General features: G+C 52.9%; 2 protein-coding genes across 5 annotated transcripts in view; one reads left to right on the top strand and one right to left on the bottom strand.

The window, feature by feature from the left end:
- DOCK6 (dedicator of cytokinesis 6) overlaps positions 1-23723 on the bottom strand; it is a 39585-nt gene that overhangs the window by 4402 nt on the left and 11460 nt on the right. For 2 of the 4 annotated variants that reach the window (XM_012729732.1, XM_004689010.2), the window contains exons 8-40: positions 23311-23377; positions 23066-23215; positions 22201-22281; positions 21926-22079; positions 21642-21769; positions 21418-21511; positions 20776-20938; positions 17759-17876; positions 17618-17688; positions 17281-17419; positions 17092-17193; positions 16345-16431; positions 15745-15976; positions 15263-15424; positions 14476-14639; positions 12927-13031; positions 10544-10639; positions 9777-9917; positions 7649-7762; positions 7378-7548; positions 6876-7015; positions 6619-6788; positions 4741-4901; positions 4438-4620; positions 3744-3870; positions 3402-3486; positions 3177-3273; positions 2923-3057; positions 2438-2590; positions 2148-2306; positions 1924-2024; positions 890-1082; positions 675-818 (exon numbers count right to left, since the gene is read on the bottom strand). In XM_012729732.1, coding sequence (XP_012585186.1) covers positions 675-818; positions 890-1082; positions 1924-2024; positions 2148-2306; positions 2438-2590; positions 2923-3057; positions 3177-3273; positions 3402-3486; positions 3744-3870; positions 4438-4620; positions 4741-4901; positions 6619-6788; positions 6876-7015; positions 7378-7548; positions 7649-7762; positions 9777-9917; positions 10544-10639; positions 12927-13031; positions 14476-14639; positions 15263-15424; positions 15745-15976; positions 16345-16431; positions 17092-17193; positions 17281-17419; positions 17618-17688; positions 17759-17876; positions 20776-20938; positions 21418-21511; positions 21642-21769; positions 21926-22079; positions 22201-22281; positions 23066-23215; positions 23311-23377 — 4387 coding nt within the window. Of the gene's footprint in view, positions 1-674; positions 819-889; positions 1083-1923; positions 2025-2147; positions 2307-2437; positions 2591-2922; positions 3058-3176; positions 3274-3401; positions 3487-3743; positions 3871-4437; positions 4621-4740; positions 4902-6618; positions 6789-6875; positions 7016-7377; positions 7549-7648; positions 7763-9776; positions 9918-10543; positions 10640-10885; positions 10979-12926; positions 13032-14475; positions 14640-15262; positions 15425-15744; positions 15977-16344; positions 16432-17091; positions 17194-17280; positions 17420-17617; positions 17689-17758; positions 17877-20775; positions 20939-21417; positions 21512-21641; positions 21770-21925; positions 22080-22200; positions 22282-23065; positions 23216-23310; positions 23378-23723 lie in introns of all 4 variants that reach the window. The other 2 variants (XM_012729734.1, XM_012729733.1) reach the window with 2 other exon arrangements.
- Positions 19053-20523, top strand: LOC105854066 (chromosome unknown open reading frame, human C19orf80). The gene is made up of 4 exons (XM_012729735.1): positions 19053-19359; positions 19553-19714; positions 20215-20324; positions 20426-20523. The coding sequence occupies exons 1-4, from the start codon at positions 19063-19065 to the stop codon at positions 20451-20453; spliced, it is 597 nt and encodes a 198-aa protein (XP_012585189.1). The 5' UTR covers positions 19053-19062; the 3' UTR covers positions 20454-20523.

Below are 23723 nucleotides of genomic sequence, written 5' to 3'. Positions count from 1 at the left end.
GGCCCCATGCAAGTCAGAGGGCCTCTTGGAATAAAGTTCAGGTCTCCAACACACAAACATGTTTGCCTTCACACAAACAAGCAAATGTGAGGGGAAAGTACTTGGTGTTAAGGTTGTGCATCTAGGGTTTAATGTGAGCTGGAACTTCTCTGAGGCCTGAGGAATCACTAAGCTTTTGTTAAAATGCTGGGGTGCCAGGACACTACTTCTAAGAGCTTCCAGATGATGCCTATCCTGAATATCAAGGGTTTAAATATACTCCAGTTAGACATCACAGGTGGTTTTATCAACTTGTGAAAATTGTGATTCTCATCTTTTTATATGTTTAAAAAAAAGCAAAGCAGAGCTAAACATCAAGGAGATAAAACAGGAAGTAGAGGTGCCTGAATTTAAATGCTCAGTAGGAGGCATTTGCTATGTGCTTGAAGCTTTCTGTAATAAAATTGTTTCAAAATAATAGCTAAGTGTTTTGAAGGCTTACTATAACCAGGCCATAGGCCAGAGTTTTAATGGGAGAAAGATAGGTAATGGAACCCTTTGAGTGATCCTGTTTTCCTCTTCATATCTCCTGCCAGGAAAGGCAGCTTGAGTCTCTAAGAGCAGGTATCAGCTGTCAGTTGACCTACAAGGCCCCCCCCACTTAGCCCTAGTCCTGCAGCGGCCCAAGGCCTCACCATGGTGAAGTAGGCAGCTGCCTGCTCCAGGAGTCCCACCAGCCCCAGCTCTGTGAAGTGCTTCCCGGAACAGAAGCCCTCCTCGTCAGGCGACAGGATGTCATCGGAGATGGCGGACTCCTCTAGCACGTTGGATGAGATGTTCTGGGGTAGGACAAGGTGTCAGAACCCAGTCCCCAGCCCACACGACACCCCCTTCCTGCCTGGTGGCTTACCTGGAAGGAAACGCAACCCACAGGCAGATACCGGCTGTCCTCAAGCAGAGCCAGGTATTCGGCCACCAGGGCGGCGGCATGCACCATGCACTGGGCAGCCTCCGCATGGTTGCCCAGCTCAGCATGCTTCCCTGCCATGTTCTGCAGCCACGTCAGCCGAAGATCTGGGGAGCCCTGGTAGCCCCGGGCAATCCTGGCACCCAGATGAGGCGCAGTGAGGAGGGGGACTCACCTTGTCTTCCACCACCTACCCGACTTACCCCTTTTGTTTGTTACCTCACCCCTCTGCCACACTAACCACCAACCTTCTCACAGTACCTATCCACCCCCACATCTGACTCAGCTCTCCACCCCTCACCTGTCCATCCCTTCAATTGTCTCTTTCCCTGTTATTCTACTTATGTTTCTTTTCATTTGTCCTTCTACCTGCTTCCCACTGACAGTCAGATTCCCCACTGTACTCCCTCCAAAGTCTCTGCACCTGTCCAATCTTTCACCTACTTCCCTCTCTGTGCCACACCTCACCTGTCTTCCATTCATACGTCCATCATCGCCCTCTTCCTCTATTCCCCGTCTCCTCACTTCTCTAGTCCCTCAACTGCTCATCTTTATATTGCATCCGGTGTCATTCTCTCACTTGTCCTGCTATCACTGCCATCTGGATCCACAAGTCATGCCCTAGTCACTGGTCTCCTGCTTATTCACCAGCTCACCCATCTACGCAGGCCCGTCCCTATGTTCCTTCATCGCCTGCCCTCTCACATCCTGATTTCTTACTGTATATCCCTCACCCCTCCTCCAAATCATTTACTCCCCTGATCTGTAATCCCTGCAACTGCTGTTAGCATCTCCCCTGTCTCTCCCATCTGCCCCCTCACTTGTCCTTGTTTCCAGCTGTCATCTTTATCTGTAGGTTCCTCTGCTCTTAGTGTAGTAACTCATCTGTTCCACTCACAACCTACAGCTCACTACCTACTCTCCCCTGATCTGTCTGTGTGTAACAGTGGCTCCAGGTACCACCTGGCCTGTCTTACCTGTACATGAGGTCTATGAGCATTTCAGGGTCCTCCTGGTGCTCCTTCATCTTCACTGTATCCGTCAGGATCATATGTAAGTTGAACATTAGGTCCTGCACCTGCAGCAGGTAAATAACCGGAGGCCAATGAGGACACTGGGAAGCGAAGAGCCAAGGTGATGGTGTCAAGGCTAGCTGGGTGGACAGAGACCCAGGTGATGGGCGGGGGGTCAACAGGATCACCTGTTCAGCGAAAGTGCTATCCCGCAGCCCCACATCCTCCTCAGCATAGGTGAGGATGGTCTTTAGTGATCGTCGCAGGTGCTCTTCACTGAAGTTTTGCGTCGTTCCCACCAGGGACGAAAGCGACATGGTCACTTGCATCTTCACACGGGCAAAGTTCTGTGAGGGCAAAGGTGGGGGCACCTCCCCTCAGGATGTTTATCTGATGACTTCACCTCTCTTCCCAAGCAAGACCCCCCATTGGTCATTCTCCCCAAGCCTTGCATAAACTGCCTTCAGCACCCCCTTACATTGCCAATCTCGAAATTCTGGCGCATGAGGAGGTAGAGTGAGGCGCTGGCATGCGTGCGGATGGTGCTGATGCGGCTGCCGCAGTGTCGTAGGAGCCTCAAGCAGAGGTCAGCACATAGCTCCGTGTCCTCCTCGAACAGCAGCTCTGGGAACTGCCCCCCAGGGTCAAGACAGACAGTGGTCAGTCCCTCCTGGGTCTGGCTCACAGGGCCGCAGTGGGGATGCTTGCAAGGGCATCTGTCCGCGTGCCCCCCTATGGCTAAGCACAGCAGGCTTTGCTGTCAGACCTGGATTTTGGCTCTTACTGTATGACTGAGCGAATGATTTTGTCACTTAGAGCCTCAGTTTCTTCCTCAGTAAATGGTAGCTGAGGAGTGTCATGGAGGTGCCTAGCACAGAGCGAGTACTCAGTGATGGGTGTGACCATGGCTCTAAGAACTGTGGTTGTAACGGAAAGTAACGGCAGTTGTTGAGCAGCACTCACCTTGGACACCAGAGCCCGTTGTGTGGCCAGACCATGCTGCAAGAAGAGAGCACTCTGGGCACTGCCCAGACTATACAACACGACCTTCAGGACTGCACCCAGGATACTCTCCCGGGCCTCTGACAGCACCACTGTCTGGGGGATCAGAAACCCAGCTATTAGAGACTAGGGTGGTTATGGAGCGATTACAGTCAGAGATCACGAGGTGCTCTGGTGAGGCCAGAGGGCAGGAAAGGTATTGGATGAAGCCCTACCTGCACAATGATCTCCAGTGTGTCCAGAACCACCAGGCTCACCTCCGTTGCCAAGTTCCCATCCACCAAGGCCTCATGTTCCATTTCATCCTTGGTTCTAAAGAAGAGGAAGGGCTCGGGGAGCTCCACCCCAACGCGGCTCTCCCCCTTCGTTGGGTGCCCCCATGGGTGCCGATTCCCTGGAAACTGATCTGATCCCAGGCACTACCTCCTGCCCACACCCACTTGTCAACACGGTCTGAGGTTTGTCTCCAATGTGTGATGCTCTTCCGCCAGCGAACGTTCTCCTGGTTCCCAAATGGGCTCCTCTCTGGGACACAGGCACGTGATCACAGATGTGTAGACAGAAGGAAACACATGGCTGTGAGAACTGCACGGCACCAAAATACACTGCGGGGCAACCCGAGGAGACTGGGTGGGGGGTGCTTGATGAGCAGCAAGCAGGTGTGAGGGCAGTCCATGAGCAGAGGGGTGACACGTCAGCTGGACAGAGAGGAAGGGGTGGTCCCTCTCTTGGGGCAGTCAGATGCAGGTTGGGATGAGCGTATGGGGAAACCTCCCTCTTACCTCGGCTCCGGCGCACCATCTCTTGTCGTGCTCCTATGGTGCCCAGGATGGCTTCCTCCAGGCGAGCCTTCATGTCCAGCGACTTTTTGAAGGTGAGGCTGTTGATGCGCTCAAAGGCCTTTTTCCCCTGGAAGGGTAGAGCATGAGGGCAAGGTGGACCTGGGCAGGTCTAATCCCTCTTCTTTTGGCTCTTTTCTACCTCTAGGAACTTGTGCTTGAACACAGAGTTCTTTCCTTGGCAACTTCCAAATTCTACTCCTGAACTCAATTTTCCTTCTCCTCTTTGGCTTGGCAAAAATGCAGAAACCATAAAGACATCCACCCCTGGGGCCTCCCTGGTGGCACAACAGGTTAAAATGCTTCACTATAAGCTATCTGCAGCCACTGAAGCACAAATTCCATCCCTGGCCAGGGAGGTGACCCACACAGTGCAGCAGACCTCTCCTGCCTCACCCACTGCTCCCCTTAGCAGTGTATTTCAGTCAGTCTGCCTAGTCTGTTCCCTACTCCGTCTCTGGTGAATCCTCTCACCCCATGCACCTCTGGCTTGTACCCCAGTTATTGTATTTATAAATAAGTCTGGAAAAAAAAAAAAAAGACATCCACCCCTTCATGCCAGCCCACAGCACCCCGGGTCCTGTAAAAACACCCAGCCTGCCTTCTGTACTCCAGACCCCTGCCCACACCCCCAAACCTTGTATTCGAAGGCAGCCAGGCAAAGGTACAGCAAATCCAAGAGACGGCCCAGCTGAGGGAGGGCCAGGTCAGCAGCCCAGCGCTGCAGAAGGGCTGGCTCTGCATTTTTCAGCACCCACAGCACACACACAAGCAAGGTCCGGCTCGACTCAGCAGAGAGGGGACAGCCCGAACGAGAAGCCTGGAGCCAGAGATGAGACAGGGTACTTCCTATTAGATGAGTACTGGCTGATTTGTGTTTTATGTAACTTCTATTACTAAGTTGGATGGTGTCTCTGGGGACCAGCCCCATTGTACTCACTGTCGCTTGGCCTTGGGAGATGCTGGTCCGGGAACCAGGTGCCAGGGGGCCACCAGCAATGGCCATGGCCACAGAAGGGTTGATGGTGCTTCCAATGTCTTCTTCACCGTCTGTGTCTGAATCTAGCATCGAGGCCAATCTTGACCGTTGACCTGGGCCCTCTAGGGGGAAACATAAGGGGAGAGAAGAATAAGCTCTTACTAACTGTTGTCTCTCAAATTCCAGTTCAAAAGTCAAATCCTCAGGGAAGGCTTCCCAGATACCCCACCTCTACTTCTCACCATGGTGGGGTTTCCAGTTATCTACAGCCAGAGATCACATATTCTTATTATTAGATACATTCATTGTGCAGCCCTTGGTAAGAGCCACAAAGGCCGGGACCATAAATGCTCTGGCCACTGCTAAATGCTCAATTCTTAGAATGCGCCAAGTCCTCAGGAATAATAACCATAACAACAACAGTAAAGACCGATGCTATTATTATAGTATCAATTGGTGCCTATATAGAATTTCCTGTGTGCCAGGTGCTGTTCTGGACACTTTGAAGTATTAACTCTTCATTTTCAAAACCCTGTGCAAGAAGTACTTTTATCATCCCCATTTTACAGATGAGGTAACTGAGGCACTGAGAGGTTAAGTTATTTGTTTGGGACCATAGCAGGTAAATGGTGGAGCAAATATTTTAACCAAAACATGTGGTTACAAAATCTATGACCTTAAAAGTATACCTTCCTTACCACTGAAGAAATTCTCACCAGACGGAGGAGCTGCCAATAAGTATACAATAGGTCTTACCTAGAGCTCCTTGACATAAAAGGTAGACTGAGGCTAACTATAGCTCCAGCCCAGCTCAATTCCTGACTGGGTTGAGTGGATAAGCCCCTTATTCTATCTAAGAGAGAAGAGACACTCTCACTGGGAGAAGATGTTTCATTCCTAAAAATTCTTTTACAAAAATTTGTTTTATTTTCCAAAAAACAATAAAATACTCTAAGACATGTGAAGAGGCAGGGAAATGTTAAGAGAGAAAAAGAAATACAAGTTATCACATAATTGACCAAACGTTGAAGTTAGCAAACAAGGACTATAAAATAAAGTAGAGGTGAAGGTGGACAGAGGTGTGTAAAAAGATGGAGAATTTCAAAGAAAATTGTAATCTATGTGAAAAAAATCAAAGGGACATTTTGCAATTGGAAAATATAACATCTGAAATTCAGAACTTAATGGATGGGGTTACCAGAACAATGCATATCACATAAGATAGACATAGGGAACTCAAAAGTTCCTCAGCTGAAGCAGAGAAAGAGAGAAAATAATGGGCGACAAGACAGAACACAGCAGACACGTGATATAATCAAAAGGTCTAACATACATGTAATTGGAGTCCCAGGAGGAAGAAGTAAGAAAATGAAGCAGGAAAAAAAAAATCAAGAGATAACAATTAAGAGTTTCTCCCAAATGAAGGGGTTCAACCCACAAATTTCAGCCACTTTACATACCATTCCTCAATATTGCCAACGAATGTGGACATGAGTGCATGAACAAATACAGGCTCCAATAATCTTTTTATTCTGATGTCCTAAAATGTTATAACACTTCCCATGTACCATGACTAACAATATGACCCAGCACTACAGCTGATGTCCACATAACCCTAGGAAGTAGTTGGTGCTACCACTGTCCCCATTCTATATGTCTGACTTGAGGCTCAGAAAGGTTAATGACTTATTTGAGGCCCTATAACAGACTTGAACTTGCCTTCTGACCCTAATATCCATACTACGCTCATGCTTATGCTCTTCCACCTTAACCGACCTGAGCCTTGGGCAATCAATCAAGCCCCTCCATTGTGACCCCAACCTGCCCTGGCCCCCTGACCAGCAAAGTCGTGCAGCCTTGGCAGTGTATCCCGTGCGAGTGCCAGCAGGGGCAGATACAGTTCGGCGACCCGGGCCCTCACAGTGGCCTCAGCATAGCGGGGGTCGGCGTCATGGCCACAGAGCAGGCTGTGGACGGCACTGATGGCTTTCTTGTGCAGCAGGGATGCCCTGTGGGGTAATGCAGTGCTCAGGGCAGAGTAGCTAGAGCTTCCAGACCTTCCCATCCGCCCTGGGGCCAGACAGGTTTGTGTTTACCCCTCAGTTTCAGGTTCCAGAGCCAGAGCCAGCTCTGTCAGCAGAAGCCCAGCCAGGAAGTGCTGCTGCCGGAACAGCCCGCTCAGCTCAAACATGCTTGCCACCTTGGGGTCTGGAGCCTGGCTGGAGAAGGTGGAGCTCTGCAGAGGGTAGGGGGAGAAAACAAGGATGGCAGTGCGGTGCCTGTGATCAAAGGTCAGAGGTGAAAGGTTAGTTCATTTGGAGGAGACAGTGACATGGGGTTGAAAGTCAGAAGAGTGTGGTGACAGGGTCTGGGGTCAAAATCAGAGGGAGGTCTGAAGTTAGGGTTTAGGAGTGGGATATTAGAATTGATTCTCCTGGAACAGTTAAGGTTGAGGGGTGAAGGTGAAGAATTAGAGGTAAGGGACAGTGGACCCATGGACAGTGGACCACAATGAAATGGACAGAGATAAAGGAAGCAGAGATGATGGGCTTAAGGTGGGAGGTCATAAGTCAAAGGGATGAAATAAAATCGACCCACCTGGGAGGTGGTGGAGGATATGGAAGGTGAGGGAGAGGCCGGGGGTGACAGAGGGCAGCAGGGGAGGTTGAGGGTCACGTAGTGCTCGTGGCTGCACAGGATACGGGTGAAGTCCATGCGCAGGGTCTGCAGAGCTGCTGGATTGGGGGCTGACTGCAGCCGCGTGGCTACCTGTGGGGTCAAAGGTACAGGCGATAGTGACATGGTAGTGTCCACCACCCAGCCAGTCAGTCATATGCAGGCGTACTGTGCCCGTCACACAAACTCCTACCTGCTTATAGTGGGCCCGGATCAGGCTGAAGACGAAGCCGCGGTCTGCCAGGGACAGCAGATCACTGAGGAAGAAGGCCAGGCTGGCATTGAGGCGCTCAGCGAGCTCTGCATCCTGGAGACACAGGGGTGAGTCAACCACACCCACTGGCCGCATCAAGCCTAGGGTCCCTGCTTGAAGCCTGGCTTTCGTCAAGGGTCAGCCCCTTCCCATCCTCTTCTCTTCAGGTATCAGGGCACTCTTCAGCATTGAACTGTACACAGACTCCATTTCCCAGGCTCCCTTGCAGCTGAATCTAACCAAATGGCCATATTCTGGCCAGTGAGATTTCTGGGGAAGTGATGTGGTTCACATTTATGGAAAGGACAGATCCTATGTCCTCACGTCCCACCCTCCTCCACTCCCTATCTCTTGCAATGCCTAATGTGGCAGTGCCAGGCTGAACCGAGATGATCAGGCCCACATTGTGGAGGCCACCTTCTATCCCCTACCCCCTGCAGCCCACTTATGCTTAGAATTAAACATAGGACACATTCAAGACATTTGTGTTTATGTCCATGCAAATTAACCTCTGCTCTAACTGACATGGCCTCATCCATCAATTACTGAGCATCTACTATGCACCAGTGAGTGACACAGATAAAAGTCTCTTTTGCTTGTCTGGCTCGCAGTCTTATGTATGTACATGAGGGAAGGGGAGGCCAGGGAGGAGGGAGAGATCATAAACTAAAGGATTCCAGATAGATCTATGTATTCTGAAGGCAGTAGAACAAGGCGCTGTTTCAAGAGAAGCCTGAAGGACAATAAAGATCCAAGGAGAGAAAGGCATCCTGAGCAGAGGGAACAGGACAGGATACCCCTGGGAAGTGTAAGGAATACCCATGCGGTGTTTTGAGGCCTGGCTGGTACTCACTCTGCCCCTCTTGCACTTCTAAGTCATTCTTTAGCCTCACAAGTTAATCTCAGTGGCCCTCAGTTCTTTGCAACCCAAAAAATGAAATACAGAAGCACCGGAGCTCTGAGTCTTGGGGGCAAAGACAGGTCTGCCTTATGCATGGAACCTGGTAGTCTGTGTTCAATAAATGGCACAAGAAGGAATAAAACCACTGCGGCCTGTCACCAACGCCTCACAGATATTTCTGAAGGTGTTTCCTCACAATCTGGGAATGCCAGCCCTCAGGGACACGCCAATGAAACAAGGTTGAGACCTTTGAGACCAGCCCAGAGGTCACAGGGGATTGCACAAAGGCTAACTTGGGCCAGACAGGGTGTTTCAAAACTCTGTAAAGTTCCCATCAAATCTAGAAGTCCCATTTCTCATTACAAATCACTTTGGCTACGGTTAACAGATACATGCCCGTGGGCCACCATAAGCCCCATTCTCCCAGAGGAAGCTGGTAGTGAGGTGAGGATGTGGGCTTTGGAGTTGATGGGCTAGAGTTTGAACTCCTGGGGCATTAGGTCATTTTGACTCAGTCATTTTCTGCCCGTGTTGCTATCTTTATGGACTTGCTGGAAGAATGAAATGATAACAACCTAAAGTACTTAGATGCATATAAAACAGTCAGTAAATGCTCAATATTATTTTCATTATTATTATTGCTTAGCTTCTATGGGTATTAGAATTAGTGATCCAGGGCCTGCACAGTCATCAAGCTCTCAGAACATCAGTGTCTATCTGGTGAGCACCTACTGTACTCTGGCACTGCAAAAGGGCTAATGGATCTGTTGTCATGTCTTCGCCACCGCCACTATCCCCCACTTTGTTCAGTCGATTCCATTATGAAACACCTCACTGTTCCTCTATCAGCTCAGAGGCACAGTTCTACCCCAGTACCTGTGTACTTGCTATTTGCCTGCCTGGAATGTTCTTCCTCTAGACATCACCTGTATTGGTCCTCAACTCCTTCTAGTCTTCCCTAAAGATCAGTTCCATCAGGGCAAATGCAGGTCTGTTCTGCTCTCTGTTGTCTCTGGTGCCCAGCATGGGGCTGAACACACAGTGGGTATTCAAAAGACAGACAATGAATGAACATACCCCTCCAGCAAATAGGATTCATGGTGTCACGGTAAAGAACATCTATGCAGGATTAGCGCACCCTGGTGCTGCAGGCACCTCCCTCCTCACCTTGTAGACGCGGGTAATGACCTCCAGGCCTACAGAGCCCACCAGGGCAGTGATGTCATCCAGGAAACGCCCAGGAAAGCGAAGCTTGCGGGGTGTATCTAGTTTCCGGCTCAGGAGCAGGTGCAGTGCCATGCTTTTCACCTGGGGGAGGGGAGGAGCCAGGGCTGGGACTGGAGAGCTCAGGGTTGTGCCTGAGGCCTGTGGATGGGGCTTGCACCTTGTTGTGTTGGAAGTGACCTTAGGCAGAACCTGAGTGGGTTCTAGGCAGAGCATAAGGAAGGGAGGTTGTGTAGGAGGGACTGGAGCAGGTCTCTTGGGGCAGAGTCTGTGAGTAGGGGCTTGAGGGTCTGGTAGAGGCCCGGGTTGGCTCACCAGATTGAGGGGATTGTAGTGAGAAGGAATTGCTCACCATCTCTTGAAAAGTTTGGATGGCATTTCAAGTCTGTTCACAAGGGATTCCCTGTCTATCTGGGGCGATCTCTTGTGGGAGTGAGAGGGAGTCTCCCGGGTTAGGGATCTTTCAATGGTCTCACTAGATAATCTCATAGAGAAGGTGGGTGAGGTCCTCTCTCTGTGGAGGGGGCTTCAAATGAGTTTCAGGGGATTCTTCTCTAGGGAGAGAGCCCCTTGGCATCTCCTATCTCTTATTTGTGGGGGGGGGTCTCATGTCATTTCTAAGGGTCGTAGGTGCAATCTCATGGGGCATCTCTCTCTAGAAGAGGGTCTCCATAGAGGCCTCACTCTAGGTGGGGAGGAGGATGTCTCACCATGAGCTGGAAGAAGAACCAGGCATGCTGCAGGACAGCCTCACGCACGGCACTGCTGCTCACCACCCACTGCAACGCCAGCTCCTCGTGAAGCAGCTAAAGACAGAAGCAAGGGTCACAGAGAGTAGAGAGGCTCCCTGCTGAATCCACCCCTGGAGGGCCTGATGGGGTGGGATGCAGTTGAAGTTTGGGGTTAGAGCAGAGTGAGACCGTGCGGGGAGGGAAGGGAAAGGGGAGGGAGGAGTCAGCATGACCTTTCCCTGGGCTATTGAGGGAGGGCACTCTGGATCTTTTTGCTGGGGGCTGGGGCCAAAATTGTGCCGCCCACCCTCCCTCCACTACCTTGTGCATAGTGGGTCTTGGCTGGGTGGATGATGGGGCTGAGGAGGCGCCCTCAAGGTAGGAGGAGGTTCGGTTAGGGTTGCAGTCGATGGCCTATGATGGGGTGAAGTAAAGAGGATGGGATGGCAAAGGGGGTTAGTGTGGGTACAAGCAGCAGGGCAAAGATGGAGAGAGACAGGTTAATAAAGATCAACATATGTGGATATAGACAGAGAAGGCAAGACATGCCACAGGAGATGAGAATAGTGGCAGAGATTCAGTCAGGAGGTAACACAGGGTGGGAGTGAGGCAGCAGCTGTCAGGGAGGAGCAGGCATGGAAGGAACAAGAGCCAACGCAGACTATGGTAAGAGAGCAGATGGCCTGAGACAGTGTAGTGGAGAAGACAAAATCAGCATAGAAAGCAGAGAGTGTGGTCAGAGAAGATGGAGTGGGTATGAACGGGAGTAGAGGATTCATGGATCCAGGAGTGGGAGAGAAGAACACAGAGGTGGAGGAAGGAGTGTGGAGACTGGGAGTAGACATGAATTAAAGGGAGGCTAGAAAGAGGAGGAAGAGCGATGAGGACAGAGGAAGTAAACGGTGATGAGAGGCATCAAGAGGCTGAGCGAGCCCCAGGTTCCATGTTTGGCCCAATCCAGCCTTGCTGGGGGCCTCACCAGGTCTCAGTGTCTCTACTGTCTGTACAGTGGGTTCAGGAGACTCAAGCTCCACTCTTTCCTCTTCCTTCACTGACAGGAGGTAAAGACACTGGCATTGGCTAGTATGATTACAGAAGTGATAGGTCCCTGGGATCTACCCAGGCCCCTGGTTTGGCACGTGAGGGCCACCGGCTCCCACAGTCCAGCTAAGCCCTGGATTCTCAGCAGTAGCAGGTGGGACATCCACTGCAAAGGTCAGCTTTGGTGCCCCCCCCACCTGGAATGTCCACCCTCCACCATCTTGTCACGTCCTATTTGCCCTTCAAGATCCAGCTGACGCCTCAGAGAACAGAAGGCACTGGGGAAGCCTTGTCAAAATGCTCGGAGGCTGGCAATGCCAGTGAACTCAGATACCTGAAATTCTGGGAGGGAGCTGCCTGTCCCTAAGTTCCCCTGTCCAAGTTAACAGTTCCCTCTGGATCCCCATGCAGTGCAGGTTACAGGGGTGATGGGTGCACAGCTGAGCTGGGCCTGACTACATGTGGCCTGTGGGCCTCTGATCTTAGCCCAAATCCTCTGTGTGTACTTTCCAACCACCTGGAACACCCACCCCCCTGGCTGACTTTATCTCACCCTTCAGCTCCCAAGCAAAATGTCACCAGGAGGGAGGCTGGTGGCCTCCTTGCTGTTCAATTCCTTACGGGCATTTCACATTGTGTTCTCACACACTTGTGCATTTATTTAATGGGTTAGCAGCTCAAGGGTGAGGTGGGGCTTAAATCTGCAACCTAACAAAATCCTGCCTGGATGCCCTAACTAAATCCTTCCAAGAACCAGGACCACAAAGCTGACCACTTTTACTCTTGAGTCTTTACCACACCAGAAATTCAGAGCCTGGGGCACAGGGTGAGCCAGTAGCAGAGCCAGGACTCCAACCCAGAACCCACACCAAGGTTCTAGGAAGGGGCAGGTCAAAGCAATGGCCTTTAGGAGTCCCTTTGCCTAAAGTGGAATAGGGGAACCCAGAGGTTCAATTCTGGCCCCTGGACACTAATCAGGCTGCTGTCAGGAAAACAGCTGAGCATCCCTTGAGCAGGGTGGATTACAGGGAAAGGAAGTGGCCATGCAGGGCAGTGAGGGTATAGTGATTGGATTTGCAAATTATTTGCATGTGATCTGTATGCCACCCTGCCCCATCTGTTTCTGCTGGAGGTTGTCGTCTGTATGGCAGCAAAAGGCTGGTTAAGGAGACCCTGTGAAGTCTACATACCAATTTCACAGCCCCAAACAAGTTCTACCACCTCCTTCAGGCAGCCCTCCTAGGTTAGTCAGTGGTTAGTCAGGTGGAACGAGCTCATGCTTAGTTGGGGCCGCACGCGCGTAGGGGCAAATGGGAGGCACCTGTCTGGGATCAGCCCCGCAATAAGGGGGTGCCCGTCGCAGCACAGCCTTGCTGCCTCCTGGAGCATAAGCAGAATTCACCCAGGAATGTGAGCGGTCCACACCCTAGAGATACATGGGTAAGTGGCAGAATCCCTGGGTAGAGGATGGAGAAACCAGAAGGAAAGACCAAGCGTGAATTTGCACTGGACCATATGAGTGTCCGTGTGGCACTTACTCGCAACCCTGGGTGTGCACTTACGTGCATGGGACACACGCACACACATGCCTGCCACGTACATCTGTGCACCGAGTACAGAAGGGTATGTACCCATGTTCCTTTGTGCATGGGGTGCATGAGTACAGGCAGACCTCATTTTGCTGTATCTTGCCTTACTGTGCTTTGCAGATAAGAGTATTTTATACCAATTGAAGGTTGGGTACAACCCTGTGTACAACAAATTTGTTGGCACTGTTTTCTCAATAGTTTCACATCTCTGTGCCACTTCTAAGTAAGGCGTGCATGTTGGGGGTTCCCTGGTGACTAGGGGTTAAGTCTCAGTGCTATCACTGCTGTGGCCTGAGTTTGACCCCTGGTCACATGACTGACCCACATGGTGCAGCACACCTTTTGTCTTGCCCGCTGCTCCCCTCAGCAGTGTATTTCAGTTGATCTGCCTGTTCTGCTCCCCACTGTTTCTGGTGAATCCCCTCACTCCCTGCACCTCTGGCCTATGCCCTAGCTCTTATATGCATAAATTAACTTAAAAAAAAAAAAAAGGCGTGTACCTTGTTTTTTATTTTTTTTTTAAAGATTTATTTATTTGTGCATACAGAACTGGGGTACAGGCCAGAGGCTCAGGGGTGGTGAGAGGCTTCACCAGAGACAGAGAGGGGAGCAGAACAGGCAGATCAACGAAGTACACTGCTGAGGGGAGCAGTGGGCGGGTCAGGAGAGGTCTGCCATGCCATGTGGTCACCTCCGGGGCAGGCGGGAATCGAACTCATGCGGAAGTGGCTTTAGATTCTCAGTGCTGTGCTTTAACCCACTGCGCCACCAGGGAGGGCCCTTGTGTACTTTGGTTTTTTAGACATAATGCTATTGCACTTAACAGACTGCAGTACAGTGAAAGCATACATTTTATATGCACTGGGAAAGAAAAGTTTGCATGACTTTCTTTATTGCAATACGTACTTTACCGTCGAGGTCTGGAACTGAGCCTGTGAGATGGCCGAGGTGAGCCTGTGTATGCACCCGATGGGCATATGTGTGCATGAGTACACACACACATGCAACTGGTGCACTATGCACACTCTGCTTTTTCATCGACCAGGCCATGTTCCAGCCCCCGAGCCTTGGGTCAGCCTGAGAGCCTGGAGCCCAGGGCAAAGTCTGAGCCACAACCCCCACCTTGTGCTAGCCATAGCCCCGGCCCCTCTGCCCATTCAAGCCCATGTCCATGCTGCTGCCGCTGCTGTTCCTGTGTTATGTCAACACTGGGATCCTTCATCTACCTACCTAGCAGCCACGGCCACTGAGGCTGGAGATATCCGGGTTCCCTCGCCCTACCTTGCTAGCCAGGATGCGGGACACCTCATCATCCACAGAGCCAGGAGCCAAAGCGAGGTCAGGGTTGCTGCTGCTGATGCTCTTGGAGCGGGCCAAGTAGAGGCTGGCAGGGCGGCCAGGTCCGTGGGCCAGCGTGGCAGCCTGCACTGTCACGGGCAAGGCCCCTGAGGATGGAGGGAATGTGGTCAGTTTCTTACCCAGCTGCCCTGAGGACCCCAGCCTCTCCCAGTCAGCTGTGCTTAGCCAAGTTGCTTTCCTTCTCTGAGCTTCCAGATACCTTACCTGTAAAATGAGTTCCTGTCGCATATCAATTTTGGGGAGTCTAAAAAACCTTGAGAACAGTACTTGGCACAGAGTAAATGCCTAGAAGCATTTGTGACTGCTATTAATTATTCAGCAAATGAAAAAATTGTAACTTTATTGAGTATTCACAATACCAAGAATTCTGCATGAGTTACCATGATGGGGTAATTATTACCTTTGCTATACAAATGAGAAACAGGCCCAGAGAGGCAAAGCCACTTGCCCGGGGTCTTGGAGCTAGCAGAGCTAAGATTCACTGAGGCAGACTGTCAGTCCAGGATTCAAGCTACAAACATGCTTGCAGACTGGCTGAATCACCTGCCAGTCAAGTATACGGACACCATACCCTTGAGGATTTGGCCAAAAGTTCTCTCTTGCAAGTTGTCCAAACTAGCCTCAGGTCCTTTGCACATGTTGTTCCCTCTGCCTGGAAAGCTCTCCTCCTAGTTATTGCCTATATCCAGGGTTCCCCACCAACACTCACCGCTAGGGAGGCTGGGCTCAGTGCCAGGTAGTCGGAAGGCATAGTGGACATAGGCAGCCAGTAGTGGGCAGTGACCACATGTATCCTGGGCAGCCTCCAGGTTCCGGTGGACAAGGGTGACTACATGAGCCATTGCTTCAAAGACCCCACGACCCAGGTTAACTGCCAGGCAGAAAAGAGGTCAAGTTCAGGGCCCTGAGCTTTCTCTGTCCCTGAGGAAGTGACATTAGGGCTCAGGGAGTCATATAGCCACCAAAGGGTTATAGAAGACATGCATTCACAGGTAAGGGGGCCATTTTTTCAGGTGGGTAAACTAAGGCCAGGTAGTAAGTGGACAACAGGAGGTCACCTAGAACTGGCTGGTTGAAGGGACACTTTTCAGATATGGAAACTGAGGAATGAGGCCTATCAAGTTTACCATACCTATATCAATCTAACGGCAACAATCTAAATTTCTCCCCAACTTTCTTGGTCCCGCTCACCGATCTGGCCACAGATGATTGGGGGCCGCACAACCAGACGAATGAGCTTGTCCAGCACATGGTGGGAGAAAGCTACCAGGGGCTCAGGGCTGGCGAGGCGCAGTGCTGCCAGGCTGGCCCGCAGCTCCTGCTCCATGGTGCCCTCGCTCAGCACGGTGTCCTTGAGCCGGAATGGGAAGGTCCCCTCCTCCAGGACATGCACCAGGGTGAAGAATTTGTCCAGGTGGGGGTCCTGGGTGGGTACCAGAGGTGAGCAGAGAAGGGCCAGGGCTCTAGCTCCAGGAAGGACTCGGGCAGGGGAAAGTGACAGTTGAGGGCTGAGTGGGCAAGAGGCTAGGAATGAATGGACCGATCATAAATGAACAGAGGGACAAAGGAGAAAGGAGGAAATAGCAAGAGATAAAAGAGGAGGTGAAGGGTCAAAGCCCCAGCTGGGAGGGCCACTGGCATGGCTGCCCCCACCTGAGTCAGCAGCTTCCCTGGGAACCTGGCCCAACTGACCAAAGTCACGTCCATGTGCCCAGGCCAGACCTCCCTGGCCATCGGGAACTATTGCCCAACCCCTGGGGTGGGACCCCTGGGTTCCCGCCCTACCCCTACCTGGGGGTGCACAGAGGACACAGCTGTAAGCTCCACACTGAACACGCCCTTGTGACCATCCACCCAGCGCATACCCGGCAGCGCCACCTGTGGGAGGAACGTATCAGGGAGGCACTGGCCAGCCCTCCCCCCAACTGGCCCCCTGGACCCGATTGCAACACTGTGGCCTGAGGATGGCCAGCCTAGAAGAGCTGGCAGGCATCACCCCAGTGGGGGTGAGGGCAAGGAAAGGGAGTACTTGTTACAGGGGTCCCCTGGGCAGGCATGAGAGACTAAGGGGGTGGGGGCAGGGACAGAGAATGGAGATCAAGGGTGAAGGTTAACTGGAGGGAATGAATTAGGAAATAGTATAATGGGAGGCTTAAGGAGAAGTGGGAGGGTGATGGAATATTCCTTGAGAAGTGGGAGTGGGTTGGGTGATGGGCTCTGGATTCTAAGTGCCCAATGGGGAGCTACTAGGCAGCAGTGATTAGAGAGGGCTGTTAGTGGAAAGGTAGTGGGAATTTTAGTGGGAGACAGTGAGTGCCGAGGCAGGGAACACAGTTGAGGTAGGGCTAGTGGGGGAAAGGGAGGGACACACTAGCGGCCAGAGAACATACAGGCCAGTAACGGGAGTGGTGAGGCAGCCAGGGCCCTCGAGGGTCCAACAGAGAACTACAAGGGTGCTCAGGAGGGCAGGTAACTCATTAATAGCAGACCGCGCGGTGGGGGCTGGGAGTGCTAGCAGGGCCAGCATAGGGCACATACATCTGGCGTCAGCACCGAGTAGCTAGGCGGGGGCTGGTCCACCGACACAGGCAGGCAAAAGGGGCCAGTCCGCAGGCGGCCATGTTGCAGCAGCGGTATCCACTGGGGGAAGGCTCGGGGTGAGATGTGGAGCCAGGAAGGGGCCAGAAGGGCGGGGACAGGGCGGGGGCTGGGAGAAGGGGGGCTCACAGTAAAGCCCACAGGCGTCTCCAGGGCTGTTCCTGGCCGGGTCTGGCAGCTGACATGGTAGAAGGTGAAGAGCAGGTGGTGGTTCTCAGTCACACAGGCCGGGAGCCGCAGTTTGAACTCCTCATAGAACTCAGGGGACCTGCCAGGATCAGGAACCTGCTGGGACTTGTTATGTCCCCTCAGACTTCCCACTGTATGCTTCCCCAGTGCGGCCAGGCCCCACCATCTCTGCCTCTAGTTTCCCATGAGTCCTCCCAGAGTCTACCCCTCCCCACCCGCTGCCCCCACCCAGTTCTCTGTCCCATTGGTGCCCTGACACCCCCTCCCTCCCACATACTTGTTATGGTAGACCACTGGTGTGAAGGCCTCCCGCGTAAATTCACTGCAACTGGACTTGCCAAAGATGACCTGGGGGAGCAGGAGCATGAGGGTTCCCCCAGGGATACCCCACCCACTTCCCCAGGGCACAGTCACTGACCGGCAGCGCCTGGCTAGGGTCCTCGCCTGCCATGTACTGCACTCGCACAGTGAGGTTGCGTACGGAGCCTTGGCGGCTGCTGAAGTTAAGACTGTGTGGGTACACGTACAGCAGGTTCCTGGGGGACAAAGAGGGTATCAGAGAGTGGGGCACAGATGGGTACCATCAGGACGCACGTGGGGAAGAGTATGGCAGAGGGTGGGAACAGAGAGACTTTGGGCACAGTGAAGTGGAAGTCAGGGGACAGGTGGGTGCTCAGGGCCAGGGTTCCAAGGTGACCTAGATAGCCAGGGGTCAGTCCCATCCAGACTCACCAGTCATAGCCTGGCTCAGGGACCTGACTGCCCTTTTTGCACAAGAGGCTACTGGAGTTATTTGGTCTGTCCCTTAAGTAGGGACTCTGAGACCAGAGCTGGAGAAGAGGCTGCGCTGAGGACAGTTATGCCCCTCTACTGCAGGACCCCCTGGAGCAGTGTCAGGTCCTCATTACTGTGCTGGCTCTGGACGCCCGGGGTAATTATGCGAGCCCCAACTTCCTTCTAGGCCTCAGTTTCCCTAGCCACATAGTGCAGGCATGAGGCCTCCCCGCTGAGCCTGTGTAAGAATACCAATGACAGCAAACAAAAGTAACATCAGCAAGCCCTCATGTGGCACCTACTGTGTGCTGGGCTCAGTCCTAAGCACTCAGCATGAAACGATTCACTTCACTTCTCACAAGTGGCCGAGAGGCAGGACTAATTCATAGGCAGGGAAAATGCAGCACTTGCCCACAGTCATCAGGGAGAAAAAAAAAGATAGTTGGCATTGATCTGGGGCATGTGTGGGTCCCGGAGTCAGCCGTGTAGCCTTGGGAGAGTCTCTACCACCTTTACCGGCTCCCCCAACTCTTGAGCAGGCCAGCAAAGGTCCCAGCGCTGCAGGCTTGTGGGAAAGGTATGAGGAAACCACTTACCACACAACAGCTCTGGGACACACATGTGTGCTCAAGTCTCACTGTTATCACTGTGGTCATCATGTCTACCCACAGTTGGGGAACCCAAATGAGAGTACCAGGGTCCGCTAGCAGGGCCTGTGCCTATCCTCTCCCACTACTCCCAGCCCACACCTGGCCCTGAGCCCAAGCCAGCGTGATCCCAGCATGGTCCGGCCGGACATCTGCCTGATGCAACTGTCGCGCCACTGCCAGATCCTTGCACAACACAGGGCACTAGCCAGCCAGTTAACGATTGACCAGGGGTTAAGGGGAGTGCTGGGCCATATAAGCCGTGACAGTGGCACCGTGGCTGCATCCCAGACCACCAGTCATGTCCATGTTCTCACTGTGCCTGCTGTACACTTTGGCAACAGTGGCCTGGCCAGCACTGGCAGCCCCCATGGGTGGTCCAGAGCCAGCACAGTATGAGGAGCTCACACTGCTCTTCCATGGGGTCCTGCAACTGGGCCAGGCCTTCAATGGCGTGTACAGGGCCACAGAGACACGGCTAACAGAAGCTGGACACAGCCTGAGCCGCTATGACCAAGCGCTGGGACTCTTGGGACAGGAGGTCAGCCAGGGCCGGGATGCGGCACAGGAGCTACGTACGAGCCTGTTGGAGATGCAGGTGCGTACTGCTGTCCGGGTTTTGTGAAGTGAAAACAGTTTATGGTGGAGTTAATGGCAAAGCTGACTGGCTGTCTGGGTTTGCCCAGTACTGAAAGGGCTCCAGAATATGGGACTTTCAGGGTTAAAATCAATTAAGTACCAGGTAACTGAGGAGTTGGCCATCTTACTAACACCCCACATCTGTTGGCCAGGTGGAAGAAGACGTTCTAAAGCTTCAGGCAGAGGCCACAGCTGAAGCACTGGAAGAGGTGGCCCAGGGACAGCAGGCGCTACTGGAGAGCATGCAGCAGCTGGAAGTTCAGCTGAGGGGCAAGTGGCTTGGCCACGCCCAACAAGAATTTGAGGTCTTAAAGGTAAGTTTCCATTCCTTAGCTGAGGGAGCCAAGACTGACTCCTTTCTTCAGAACCATGAGTGTCAGATACTGCCAAAGTTACTCTGCCAGCACCAATGACTTCTGGGTCAACCCCACGTCCCTCTGCATGCCTCAGTTTCCTCATGTGGAAACAAGAATGACTGTGGTATCAGAGCAGAGCCAGGGACTCGGAGTAGATAACCCATTCAGCACGCAGCAGGATATAAGCAGGCACCGAGTACATGCTTATAATAGGATAACTGGTCACACAGCTTCAGTGCCGAGGAAGTAATGTTTTATGTCCTTTAATAATCCACAGGCTGCTTATGTAAGCATCCAGAGCGTGCTTACAACAAGCCCACAAAGAAAATTCTAGTTTATCCCATTTTACAGACGGGCAAGTTCTCAGGGGAGGTGCACAGGGAGTGGGGTGCTGGGCAGGATCAGAGGATGAGCGAGGTGAGGTGATCCCCACTGAGGTTTCTGTCCTGACCCTGCAGGCCCACGCTGATAAGCAGAGCCACATTGTGTGGGCCCTCACAGGCCTTGTGCAGCGACAGAGACAGGAGATGGCAGCACAGCAGCACCGGCTGCGACAGATCCAGGAGAGGTGAGTGTGCTGGGGTTTGTTATACAGGACATCTTGGCAGGGAAGTATACAAGGCAGCTGGAAGGGGCCCCTTGCCTTAACTGTGTCTGATCTCCCTCCAGACTCCACACTGCGGCACATCCAGCCTGAGCCTGCCGGGGAGAAACTGAGGACCAGTCATGCCCCAACGGGAGTTTCCAAGCCCTACGTAGCGCCAGCACAGGGAGAAGCTGCTGGACCACTGGTCGGCCAGGGCGCTAGGCCGCTTCCGGTCCCGGAGCCAAGAGAGAAGTGGGGACACAGCAGAGAGTGTGGCTGCATCAAGAAAGGTGGAGGAAGAACATGTACCCCTTCATGCCTACACACCCCCTCCCCCCATTAAAGCACGGCAGTGGCATCTCACCCTGGATGATTATGTGTGTCTGGGAAAAAGGGGGACCTCACCGAGCACAGTGCCTGAATGGGTCTCTACCTGTAGCTGGTATGAGGGGCGTAGACGTCCCGGGCAGGGAACTCCAGGATCTCTTTGGTGGGTCGGCCCCTGGGGTCTGGGTAGGGCTTGACATGAAGCAGCTCCGGGGAGAGGCAGAAGTGGGGGTTCTCAGGTGCAGGGGAGATGTCAATCTTAAGCTGGGCTAGGGAGAAGGAGCATGTTTATACCTGTTTGGGAGACTCCAGGCCCAGCCCCATCCTCTCTGGGCCTTGGGGTCAAGGACCTGATTTTCCTACAGTGGCCTCTGGTGGCTCTGTCCTTCAGGTAGCGAGGCCAGAAGTCACTCCCAACTCCCACCCCTCACCCCCACGTGTGATCAGTTCTGCCTCGGAACCTATCTCCTTCTGCCGCCACATCCCCCACTAATCTGTCTTACTCTGTTTCTTGTAGCACCTTCTCCAGGTGAGGGGCAGGCAGGCCCAGTGAGGTGCTTCCCAGACCCTGGCCTTCCCACCCAGCTCCCAACAGCTTGGCCCTTTCATGGGCCACTAGATAACCCTATTAGAAGGTCCACCTCCTGTAATCAGGGATTTTTCTGTCGTGGCCACTGCTAGGTTCCCAGGGCCTGGCATGGCAGATGCCAGGTGAGTGACTGTGAGAACTACACCTCATGCCACTTACCAGTCACAGGCCGCAGGCGCCGCAGCAGGGATGATGGACGCCGCATGTCGGCCAGGAATTTGAAGAGGTCCTCATCACTGAGCCGCTCAGCCTCCTGCATGGGGTGGCCCTGTGAGCTGGGGCTGAGGGGCCAGGGCTGCTGGGGCCCATACATTCATAGGAGGGTAATGGTGGGCATGGCCCCGATGCCCTTCCCAAAGACCCCTGCCCTGCAGCCACAACACCTGTTTAAAGAAGTTGGTGACAGTCAGTGTGGCAGGGCGGAAGCTGGAGAAGCTGCAGGCATCGTCCCCACTACTTGTCCGGTCCTGGGGCCCCCGACGGCGGCGGTCAGTCCAGGCAGGGCGGCGCTCTGGGAGAGGCAATGACAGTGATGGATGGGGGCAGAGATGCGATCTGAAGGGGGCGGGTCAGGGACGCCAGCCTGATCCCAAATCTGGTCAGTAGAGGGCGCCCCTCTCCCACGCTTGAGCGCCCCGCCCCTTGTCTGCCAGCCAGGCCTTCTCACCTCCCTCAGAGTCTGAGTCCCTGTCTGGCTGCCCAGCGCTGCTAACGATGTTGGCTAGGTGCACCGCCGTCCAGGCAAAGGGCATGCGGTAGCGGCCCAGCCGAGTGCAGAACTGCTCGGCTGCTAAGCGCAGCTTCTCCAGCTTCTCCTTGTTCTGTGGGGAGACATGCCCCCCCCCACCACCACCAAACAAGCTCAGTGCTCCAAGTCACCTGAATCCAGGACCTGTCCCTCCAGAAGCCCCTTTACCACCAGGACCAGCCTCCACAGCTTACCTTGACTGTGTCCACCTCCTTCATCACCATGTAGGGCTCGCAACACTCGCTGATGTCCCCCTGCTGTAGCACCTTCTCCAGCTGAGGGGCAGGCAGCCCAGTGAGGTGCTACCCAGACCCTGGCCTCCCTGGCTGCCCCCATCTTGGCCCTTTCATGGACTACTAGATAGCCCGCCCAGCTAAGTAAGACTCTTCCTCTAATACCTTCCATTGTCTTCGGGACAGGTACTAGCAGATGGCTTCATTGATCAGCTGCTTCCTTCTACCCTTTGAACCTACCACAAATCTAAAACTCCACATTTTGCCTACATTTGCATTTTTCTTTGTTAGTACAAATAAAAAGCCACTCCAGGTTTGGCTCTGAGCCGTGAGGGCTGGACTCCAATCTTGACCTTTCAGGGGGCTGTGGGTGCAGGTCCCTTATGGATCTGTGCCTCAGTTTACCCAGATGTAAGGTGGGAGCCATGACAAGTCTGAGGAGTAAAAGCAGGAATCCCTATGAGGCCTGACTAGCCAGGCGCAGTGTCTGTGTAGAGGGCTCAGTGGGTGTCATTATTATAACCTCATTGCACCTTTTGGGAGAGGAAATTTGAGCTCACTCCTAGAAGTAAAAACTCCCAAACAAATGGGCCAACTAGGTTTCTCCTCCCCTACTCCATTAAAAAACTGTGAACCTAAAATTAAAAACAAATGCACATGCAGAGAAGACCTCAGTAATTTCTCCCCACACTGAGTTAAGAGTCTTTTCTGAGCTCCCCTAGATGCCTGTGCTGCCCCTAGGACAGTCCAGATCACTCTCCTTGGTGACAATATCTCCTTCCATGAGAACAGGGACATCATCACCCTGCCCAATCCCAGCAGTCACCTTGATGACCAGGAAAATATCAGGTGAAGGGTAGGTCACAGAGAAGATGGCAGAGCGGGCCAGGGTAGAGATGGCAGGGTGGGTGCCATGGGACCGCAGCAATCCCTTTGTAGAGTCTGAGTTCAGGTCAAAGTAGAAGTTCTCTGATATCTGGAGACATGAGAGGAAAGCTGGACTACCTCCAGGAAGCCTACGGCCTACATAAAAAGGCGAGGGGGGGAGAAAGAAAAGAAAGGGGCTCCTACCTTCTTTTTCTCCCGCACATCATACAGGGCCAAGATGCCAAAGATGGGCTCAATTTCAATCTCGAACCTGTGGGTAAATGGAAGCTCTGTGGGAGGGGCTGTCCATACCTCATGCCCCACTCCTTCTGGCACACGGGGAACAAAGAGGGGAGAAATCTGATTCCTGCTGGGCTACATGAAACAGCATTTAAGGGCTCACAGGAAAGGCATGTACAAAAGGGGGGGGGCTTACAAAAGGGGAAACTGAGGCACAGGTGTTTTTTGTTGTTGTTCCCCCAATGCTTCTCTCACTAAGTTGCTCACATGCTCACAGCCCTGTTCAGGTGGCATGGAAGCCACATTTCAGAACAGCCCCCCATCTTGAAATTCCTGATCCTGAAGTTCCCTGGCCCTCCTTTCTGCCATCCTCACTT

Source organism: Condylura cristata, unplaced genomic scaffold (assembly GCF_000260355.1).
Source record: "Condylura cristata isolate star-nosed mole 26May11 unplaced genomic scaffold, ConCri1.0 scaffold00025, whole genome shotgun sequence".
Taxonomy (NCBI): domain Eukaryota; kingdom Metazoa; phylum Chordata; class Mammalia; order Eulipotyphla; family Talpidae; genus Condylura; species Condylura cristata.
The sequence above is the reverse complement of the archived record's forward strand: the minus strand, read 5'-3'. Positions and strand labels throughout refer to the sequence as shown.